The sequence below is a fragment of the Acipenser ruthenus genome, chromosome 29 (assembly GCF_902713425.1).
Source record: "Acipenser ruthenus chromosome 29, fAciRut3.2 maternal haplotype, whole genome shotgun sequence".
NCBI classification, from domain to species: domain Eukaryota; kingdom Metazoa; phylum Chordata; class Actinopteri; order Acipenseriformes; family Acipenseridae; genus Acipenser; species Acipenser ruthenus.
This window is the reverse complement of record NC_081217.1, coordinates 13474210-13484518: the sequence shown is the minus strand read 5'-3', so window position 1 is coordinate 13484518 and position 10309 is coordinate 13474210. Positions and strand designations below refer to the sequence as shown.

The window sequence follows — 10309 nt, the reverse complement described above, 5'->3', positions numbered from 1 at the left end:
CTTACTAAGGCAGGAATTCAAGTGCATTTTTATACTTTCGGCTTGTGTACATTTTTGTCCCAATAAACTTTAGACAGTAAAATGAGTTAAAGATGACAAGACACAGTGATATTCAGCTCTTTCAGTGCACTTTAGGCATTCTTTGTGTTAACATAGCTGAAAGGTGTCTGTCTTTCACATTGAGCCCTGTCGAGCTGAAAGGGTGTTAAAGTTGTTTTATAAACACTTGTGAAAGTCCTTTAGCCACATGCACCATACTCAGAATTGCATGTGTGCAACATAGCAACAAGTATGGATTAACACGTGTTATATACACTGTGTATATATATATATATATATATATATAGAGAGAGAGAGAGAGAGAGAGAGAGAGAGAGAGAGAGAGAGAGATTATATTGTGCCTTTATATACACTGTGCCCCAGAATCAGACACAGACAAATATATTTCAAAGGAAAAAAAAACACTTTTTAATATAATATGAGTCTTCCACATGTTTCTTTGAGTAACCATCTGAGTAAATTCAATTCTAGAGATAGCAGCTTTGACAATGCCATATACATCCACTATAAAATAAAGGGTTACTGATTGAATTCAGACCCGTTCAAGACACATTCCAGCTACTTCATTGTGTTTCTCTGCTACTACTTTGCATTACAAAATATACAGCAGACTCCTACATGTGTAGAATTCACCCACAGTGACCAAATCAGGCTGTTTCTAAACCCTTCAATGTGCCGTGTAGGAAGGGTGGAAAGGCTTGCAGCTGTTGGAATTGCAGCCTGTACAAGACAATATAAACTGTGCTACTTCATTGAGAAACAATAGAAGACAAGGTCCTGTGTGTCGTTTCATCCACATGCTTCCATTGTCTGCCTTTTGTATGAGCAGAGAGAGAAGATAGTGGGCTGGCCTGGCCTGTATACTGAGAAACCTCCCCCCCTCGCCCCCCCCCCCCCCCCTCTCTCCCTCTCCCTCTCTCTCTCTCTCTCTCTCTCTCTCTCTCTCTCTCTCTCTCTCACTTTCTTTCCCTCTCCCCCCCTCTCTCTCTCTGTTTCTCTCCCTCCCCCCTCTCTCTGTGTGTGTGTGTGTGTGGAGGCACAGACGGTCCAGTGGTAATTTGATGTGTGTCTCTTGGGACATTTGATGGATTAAAGCTAAGCAGCTCCATTTCGCAGCACCACCTGATCTCAAAGCCTGGGTCCCATATAAAAGAAGCTTGATTGCTGATCTCAGCTAGTCTGACAGTCTCTTCTCTCTTTCTTTCTCTCTCTGTCTCTCTCTCTGTCCCTTTCCCTGGCAGGAACTATCCAGTGCTGAACATTTTTTTTTACCAGGGAGCCATCGTTCTGGGCTTCTTTTCTTCTTTTTTATTTTTAAGTTGGAAAAGGATTATTTCTTTTGTTGCAGCTCCTGTTTTTTAGGTTTTTTAGTTTTTTGGGGGGTTGTTCAACATCTCTCAGCCACAACATGCCACGCTCTTTTTTGGTGAAGAAGATCAAGCTGGATGATTTTTCTTCTACTGCAGTGTCGGCTGCCAACCACCACCACCACAGTCACCACCATTTAGAGGATTCGTATGCCTTTGCACGGTCTATTACAGATTCTGTTGGGAGCTTAGGTGTCCGGATTAGTGAAAATGGTAAGTTCCTTTGTATAGCCTTCTAGCAATCATGATTGTACGGAGCGTATTATATCTGTACCTTGTGTGCTGAGTATTACTCCCTGATACAAAGATAATGCTGGTCTGTTTGAAAAAAGGACTGCTGTAAAAAGAATCACAAAAAATAACTAAACTATCGACACTAACACTATGTGACTGCAGGGACTACATCTTGAATTATTCAACTGATGCTCTAAAACAATACAATTTATCAATATACCTGCAATGTATCTGTCTGTGCACTAAATTAATACCCAGAGCTGGTCTAGTATTCCACATCATATATGATCACATTAATGTGGGGGGGTGATGTTGCGCTTGTCCTTAGTTAGTTTTGCCCTTGAGACCCCCCCCCCCCCCCCCCAATCCATTCTGTTGGCTCTTTCTGTTTTCTGTAACGCAAGTACAGTATTACTGTTATGCAAGCTGCCTGCAAATTGGGGCTCAGGGTGATATATATGTACAGTACTGACTAAAGAAAATGCTTACCACAGCAGCAAAGCAGCAGAGATCATGCAACACAGCACGCTGTGCAACAATGAGGACATGGCACATAGCTACACACAGAGAGACAGCATTTCAGCAGCATTGCCACACTGTAGTGTAGTGAGCTCCGTTAATAGAATTAAGAACATTGATGTATTGCTTTTCAAAATTGGTCTGAGCTTTTTTTTTTTTTAGAGGACAGGTCTTTTGTGTTTAAACGTCCTTCAGGCTAAAGCGCTGCTGTGCCCTGCAGCCCATTTTGTCTGTTGTTTTTTTTTTTTTTTTACATCAGATGTCTTTTTGCTGGTGCTAACCTCACAACTGTAACATTGCTACACTGCATGCTATACAGTTACATTCGAGTGACGTCACACTGGTGTTTATCCATACATTCATAAATACAGCAACGTCCAGCAACGTACAGCAAGTCACTTGAAGTGCTTGTAATGTCATAGTAAGAAATATCTGGAAAAGTGATTTTAACAATACATTTAGTGATGTCTTTATAAAGTAATTGTAGCTCATTCAGGGACACGGAACTGCAGCTTCTACTTAGTTAATTGGGAATTATCAAGCTAACAATATAATGTTTCACATTTTTAAACTAAATTTCAGAAAGGTACATTATCTGTGTGAGCAAAACACTTTATAAATGTAAACTGTTTAATGTAAAGATGAAGGAACTTGCATTTACATTTTACAGACATGTAGCCTTTTTCAGAATATATTTCAAAAATACAATACCGTGTATATCATCAGAGACACAAAGCTCCCGAATCCTAACACAAGCTTACACACAGATGGGGATGTGTTCTTTTATTATAAAATACACTGACATTGTGTATGAAGCGCTTAGAAACCCACATCTTCCTCTTCCTCTTAAACTGGTCCAATCCACTCCTTTCTAAGTACATTTAGTCATGTCTATATCTTCAGCATGCATGTGCATTAAATGCATGGTGGCAGAAATTATTACATGGAAAGAAAGCTTATTGAATGTAACATAACTCCACCTAGTAAACTGAGACATTTCTAATTGAATTGAAGATGAGTGGTTGAGATCGATTGATGGCTGAATTCTGTGTTTTGTGTATAGAAGCTAAGCACAATGCCACAGAGCAGCTATACCTAAACCTTGCTGTGCAGTTCTTACTACACCCTCTTCTCCGCCGTTAAAATGACTGAGAAAATCACATCGAAATCTTCAAAAGGGTCAACAATTAAACCATTTTATGTAATCTCAAAATCAACGTGTTTGAGGGCTGCAAAAGGCTGGAGAATGAAGTCTTTGTCTGACCTTGTGCTGTATTGATTGGCACTTGTTACACATTTGCAGACAGGTTTAATGAACACTTGAAATGTAATCCTGCTAAACAATAGGGCCTCCAGTTGTAAACCATGCTATTGAAGCAGTAGAATTATGAAGGAGCGCTGGTGGTAATAATAAATACCCCCCCCCTATTTTCTAATTACATTTTTATAATGTAGCCTTAATATAATAACTACAATGCTATTAAACATCTTAGCACTATATCACACTGTACTGCAGGAGGCAATAGGTTCATGCTCTGTAATATGGTATGTTGTTAGGGTTACAATCAAGAGAGTCTCTTTTTACTGTTTACACTTCATGATGTCAGTCTACAATGTGCAAGCAAAGTTAACTTTCCACAAACCGTCACTTTCCTCACAGAAAAGCAGTGTCCTCGTTTTAAAAAAGAGAAGGAGAACAATGCGATGCACAATATTGCAGATTGCCTTGCTTTTGATTTCCCATACCTCTATGGGCTTTACAATGCTTTCACTGGGCTTAATTCCACACATGCTATGCTTTTACTATTTTAAAGGATTGAACCGAAGTTGCAAGCATATGGGATTAGAAATGGTCACCTTAACATAGGGATTTTAGCAAACTTTCATCACAAGGATCAGATCGTCATTGTGATTGTGAAGATTTCATTCTAGTTTTGAATATTAAGACTCCTTAGAACTGTCAACTTGTTTGGTTACATACAGTGTACCTGGGTTATGGGTCAGACTAAGCATATTGTGTAGCATTGTAACCGTAGTGCACCCTAGTCTATCTCTCTACCTCTCTCTCTGTCTCTCTCCCTGTCTCTCTCTGTCTGTCTCTCCCTCTCTCTCTGTCTCTCTCTCTCTGTCTGTCTCTCTCGCTCTGTCTCTCGCTCTCTCAAATTCAAATTCAAATTCAAAAATGGCTTTATTAGCATGACAAAATAAATTAAGTTTTGCCAAAGCGTTTAAACAACAAACATCAACACAACTCATCAAAACAAACAGATAACCCCCGTAGCCCCTCCCCTTATGTGACCCCACCCCCAATCTCATATATAACCCCTGCCCCACTCCCTAGTGGCAAATTTGGGGAAATATTATTGTTATTATTATTATTATTTATTTCTTAGCAGACGCCCTTATCTAAGGTGACTTACAGTCGTAAACAAATACATTTTAAGTATCACAGTACAAGTAATAATACAATTAAGAGCAAGATAAATACAATGACTTTGGTTCAAGCAAGTACAAGTGTGACAAAATATGATTCAATAATACAGCAGATAACAGTGTCAGTGATAGTTACATCAGGATATAATTAAATACAAAATACTACAGATTAAATAACACTTGGCAGATTACAGTACTCTAAAGTACAGGATTAAATACAGTAAAATAGGGGGCAGATAAGAGCAAGTAAAGCGCATTTAAGGAAGGGTGATAAGTGTCCCAGGGGAAAAACAGAGGAGTTCTACAGGTGCTTTTTGAAGAGGTGAGTCTTGAGGAGGCGCCGGAATGTGGTCAGGGACTGGGCAGTCCTGACATCTGTAGGAAGGTCATTCCACTTCTGTGGGACGAGGGTGGAGAAGGAGCGGGCTCTGGAGGCAGGGGAGCGTAAAGTAGGTAGAGCCAGTCTTCTAGTGCAGGCGGAGCGGAGAGGTACTACTCTCTGGAAATACTCTCTGGTGTGTTTGTATTTGGGGTTTGTATTGAGTTTGGGAATTGTTTCTTCTTGGTGGTGTTCTGAAGCTAACAGGGGTTAATTTGGCTCAGTTGGGTGAGCTTCAGTACCAGTTGGCTGAGGGGATTCTGTTCTGGGTGCAGTGTGGTGCTCTGCAGTGCTGTGTGCTGGTAGACACGTGACTTCAGTACCAGTTGGCTGAGGGGATTCTGTCCTGGGTGCAGTGTGTTGCTCTGCAGTTCTGTGTGCTGGTAGACATGTGGCTTCAATACCAGTTGGTTGAGGGGATTGTGTTCTGGGCGCAGTGTGTTACTCTGCAGTGCTGTGTGCTGATAGACGCGTGGGTTGGCCTGGTTTAGATGGACCCAGTAATTTATTGGTCTCTTTTTAATTTTGAGGAGCAATTGAAACCAGCCCAGTTCAGCCTGCATGCATTGTTGGGTATGTTTCTATGTAGCTGTACAATCGTTTTTGCAATTTCCAGGTGTAATGATTCAGTTGGGTTTTTGTCCCATTTTTTGTAATCAGGGTTTATGAGTGGTCCCCAAACTTCACTGCCATAGAGAAGAATTACTTCAATAATACAGTCAACAATTTTAAGCCACATTTTTACTGGTGGTTTAATTTTGTAAAGTCGATTCTTTATGGCATAGAAGGCCCTTTGTGCCTTGTCTTTTCATGTTAAAGCTCTCTGATGCGCTGATGGTCAGACCCAGGTATGTATAGCTGGTGCTGTGCTCCAGTGTGATGTTGCCAAGAGTGAAGCAGTACCTGTTTCCCTGAGATCTCTCCCTATGTCTCTCTGTCTCTCCCATTCAGCAGAGAGAAAGGATGTTCCATAATTGACGCTCTATTGATCAAAGCTTTGAATTCCATTAAAAATAAGTCAATATTTAATTTCCATGGCTTGCTGTGGCTTGTGTTTTGAAATATGTTCTTTCCTATCTCTGAGTTTTACACAGAAATATACTGCAATAAATATCCAATTTAATTTATTTTTAATTTGACAATAAAAATACAATGGTGGAACATGGAACAATTGATTTTGCTATTTGTTGAGTTATTATCTAAAATATGTACATTATAGCAGTGTACATAAGTCTTTTAATTTGTAGCATTGCAATACTTTAAACTTTTATATCTACACCTCATTTTTAGCGATTTTCAAGTATCTCAGAATTAGATAGATTTTTGGAAGACAAACTGCACTGCTTAGTTTGCATAATATACAGTACACTCTGCATTTAACAAGCTTTAGAAAGGTAAACTTTTCTATCTGCATAGTGGATGAATGAATCAAAGGGGTCAGCCCTGATTCCAGCGCAGTGGCTCACTGGTTCACATCATGCTCTTTGCCAAAATGGTTTGGAATTTATCTTGCTTTGTAGACATTGTGGAGTTGTGGAGCTGGAATCACAATTCTAAGTATGAGCTGACATTTCAGTGTTGTGGAGTTGTCAATAGTAAACAATAATGAAGCTTATATATTGTGACCAGCCTGTGACCTGCATGTCTGTCTGATTCATGTGCACATGTACGTATGTCACAATTACATCGTTGCTGATATCTGCTGAAGCGTTTATTTAATTGTGATCCATTTTGGCTCTGGTTAGCACAAGTTATTAAGTGGGGATACATGGAGGAACTTGCTCATCTGCATGCTGGATTTCTCCATGTTTATAAAGTGGATGTAGACAATGATGACCAATCATGATTCTGGTGCTCATTTCTACAGTTGTGTGACTGGAGTGGTGTATATCACTAACAGTACTATTTCTCATAACAGGCTACATCCAAGACTACATCACGCCGTCGGTCTACGAGACCGAGAAGAAGATGGGCCTTAAGCTGGCGTCGGTGGTGTCGGAACCGGTCTATGCTCAGGTGAGCAGCGGAGGGGAGGAGTACTCGGACCACGACATGGAGCAGCCGGACAGTCCGCAGTCAGGAATGACTGCCACCGGCTTCTTCAGCGGGGAGGCAGAGGCTCTGACGGAGGGCTACACCATGGATGCCTTCTTCATCTCAGACGGGCGATCACGGAGGAAGAGCGAGAGCGAGCCCAGTGCGGTGGCCACCGACCAACAGAGGCACAGCTGCAATGAATGCGGCAAGACCTACGCCACCTCTTCCAACCTGAGCCGGCACAAGCAGACCCACCGGAGCCTGGATAGCAAGATGGCACGCAAGTGCCCCTCCTGCAACAAAGTGTATGTCTCCATGCCAGCCCTGGCTATGCACATCCTCACCCACGATCTCAAGCACAAGTGTGAGGTCTGCAGCAAGGCCTTCAGCCGGCCCTGGCTGCTCCAGGGGCACATGCGCTCGCACACCGGTGAGAAACCTTTTGCCTGCGCTCACTGTGGAAAAGCCTTTGCCGACCGCTCCAACCTGAGGGCACACATGCAAACTCACTCGGCCTTCAAGCACTACAAATGCAAGCGCTGCAATAAAACCTTCGCGCTCAAGTCCTACCTGAACAAGCACTACGAGTCGGCCTGCTTTAAGGGCGCCCCGGAGGAGGACTCCTGCTCGGAGGACTGACACTCTAACTAAACAGAGCAATCCTTTTAGAAAGCAATATTTTCACTGAGATTACAAAAAAAAGTATATGCTGGATTTTCTGAAAAACTGCAACACACACACACACACACACACACACACACACACACACAAACACTATCTAAAGACCTAGCATGTGTTTTTTTCTATTTATTCTAATAATAATAATAATAATAATAGTAATAATAATATGAATAGTATTTTCTAGTAAGGCCGTGGAAAAACAAACACGAAAGGGACTTGAAAAGACATTGGTGGCTTTTTTATACAAACAAATAACCTCTTGTATTTTTATGCTGCTTTTTTGCTAGGGATTGCATCTTTTTTTTGCTAAGGATTGCATTCTTTTTTTGCTAAGGATTGCATTCTTTTGCATCAGCTGACAAGACCTTTTTTTTGGAACAAAATGTGAACAGTATTTGCAAAAAAGAAAAAGAAAAGAAAAAAACAGAAACAAAAAAACATTATCGTTTAAGTTCAAAATCTGAATTTGAATTTATTTATTTATGTCATTTATTTATTACGATCACAGGTATTTATGATTTAATGTGCCAATCATTCCTGAGCTGTGTTTGTAACTGAGGAGAGCTTTTATCTGAAAAGATAGTGGTTGCATTCTTTTGCAATATGAAAGTATTTATAAGTATTTGTAAGTGAGTTAGTGAGCTACCGAATTCTGCTTGCTATCCTGTCCCGTAGATTAACTCTGGATAGTGTACTGAGCACAGGGCCATTTCTAAATCCAGTGGCTGCACAGTGATTAGCTGCACAGACCTATAGACATCCGCTATGCAAGAACACACCAAAGTGGGTTAAAAATAAAACAGTATTGTTTTTATACAAACAGCAACCAGTTGCCAAAAGTCAACATTACAATTTATGAAAGTGTAATGTAGAAATCCCCATCTGAAATAAGTCATATGGGGATTTCTACAGCAGTTAATTGGTCTTTTGTGTTCAATGGTGTTTCCTGCACATGTAACCATTTTGAGTGCTAGACCTCTATTGAAGGAGGGGCTGTGGATTCAAAACTGCCAAAAAGGTATGAAATGTATGTTGATCGCTGTAGATGTTTACTTATGATAGCCATTCATCAAATGACAGATTGTTATGAGTAGCATGAAACAGCAGCATTTAAATGCAAGAGTCTTTCATGAAAGAGCGGTATTTAAATGCAAGACTCTTTCATGAAACAGCAGCTTTTAAATGCAAGAATCTTTGTTTCCACTTTTGAAATCCACAAACCGTAATGCAGCTGCAGGATGCTGCAGACAGGCTTTGTGTTTGACCCTCCCTCCCCTCTGCAGTTTTCTGTATAATCCTTTCTTCTTGGCTCTTTGGGCTCACAAAACCAGTTTCTATTCAGCAAAGCTCGTCTGGATATACTGCAGGTACCACGGAAGGTTAATGTTGGGGGACATAGAGAACACATTCTTAACAGAGATAATCTTTTATCGTGCACTTTATCTGTTAAAAAATGGAAGAATTCATTGTCAATTAATTAATTAATTAATTAATTAATTAATTAATTGTCCTTCACAATGAACTAAATGATTTATGTATAGTTTGGCCTTTACAACTGTTTTAGTGTAAAGGTTTTTATTCTTTTGTAATTTGGCCTTTGCAGCGGTTTGGGCCTGTGTTTTATTGCTGTAGTTTTGTACAGTGTTTTGAGGAAATCGCTTTGAAGGACAATTTGTTGTAAAAACTATGAATTTAAAACTCAGAAGTCACAGTGAAATTTCCTGTTATTCATAAACAAAATGACAGAATTTTTCTTTTTAAAAATGAACAAAATAATTTTGACTAGTATTTTTTCCCTTCCTATCCGAACAGGAACATTTCATGGTAACTTTCAAGGCTCAGCTATGCAGCTTCACTCCTAGATGTTTCATACACCACAGCTCACCCTCAGTTACAAGGAAGAGCCTTTCCATCTCATTAAGTTGCCAAAAGCGCTTGTCAATTGATACAATTGGCATCTCTGTTTATTTATGTGTTTTTATTTTTACATATTGTTGTTATGTATGTATTTATTTATGTATGTTTGCATTTATTTATTTATTTATTTATTTATTTATTGACACGGAATGAAATGACCTTGTGAAATGCTGCTGACCTTGAAATAATTGTCTATATGCATGTAAAACTGTAGAAAGCCAATAGGGTCTGATTCTTAAAGAGGAACAATATATTTCAAATATTTAAAAAGAAGAGGGAAAAGGAATTGTGTGGGCAATAATAATCTTGTAATATGGAACACTGTTATCACCGTCTTTAATTCTGCAGACATTTTTACGTTTGCAAAAAACCTCAACAAAAACAAAACAAAAAAATACAAAAATATCCTCCATTTTCTAAGCACATTTTCTAAATCTGTTCTTTTAACACAGACTGTTAATAGACTTCAAATCCAATGCAAGGCTGTAGCCTCAGCTGTATTCTTTGATACCTTTGCAGATGCTATTCCTTGGGAATACTAAGGGTCTATTTGTTGACCAGGTGGTCAAATCCAGAGGATTCCCCGGTGCTGGAAAATGCTCTAAATCTAAGTATGATTTACAGATTGATTCACTGAACAGGAGCATGGACTGTGCAGTGTCAGGTGGGTTATCCTGTGTAA

General features: G+C 39.8%; 1 protein-coding gene across 1 annotated transcript; it reads left to right on the top strand.

Moving 5' to 3' along the window:
• The first annotated feature begins 1075 nt into the window (after positions 1 to 1075).
• Positions 1076 to 9946, top strand: scrt2 (scratch family zinc finger 2). The gene is made up of 2 exons (XM_034007757.3): positions 1076 to 1640; positions 6911 to 9946. Exons 1-2 carry the CDS (start codon positions 1469 to 1471, stop codon positions 7666 to 7668), a joined length of 930 nt encoding a protein of 309 aa, XP_033863648.2. The 5' UTR covers positions 1076 to 1468; the 3' UTR covers positions 7669 to 9946.
• Positions 9947 to 10309: the final 363 nt, after the last annotated feature.

Excerpts from the sequence above, each read along its gene's own strand:
- scrt2 (XM_034007757.3), top strand. The coding sequence starts at position 1,469 with ATGCCACGCTCTTTTTTGGTGAAGAAGATCAAGCTGGATGATTTTTCT. Across the intron at positions 1,641-6,910 it reads TGTCCGGATTAGTGAAAATG|GCTACATCCAAGACTACATC; the intron begins GTAAGTTCCTTT and ends TTCTCATAACAG.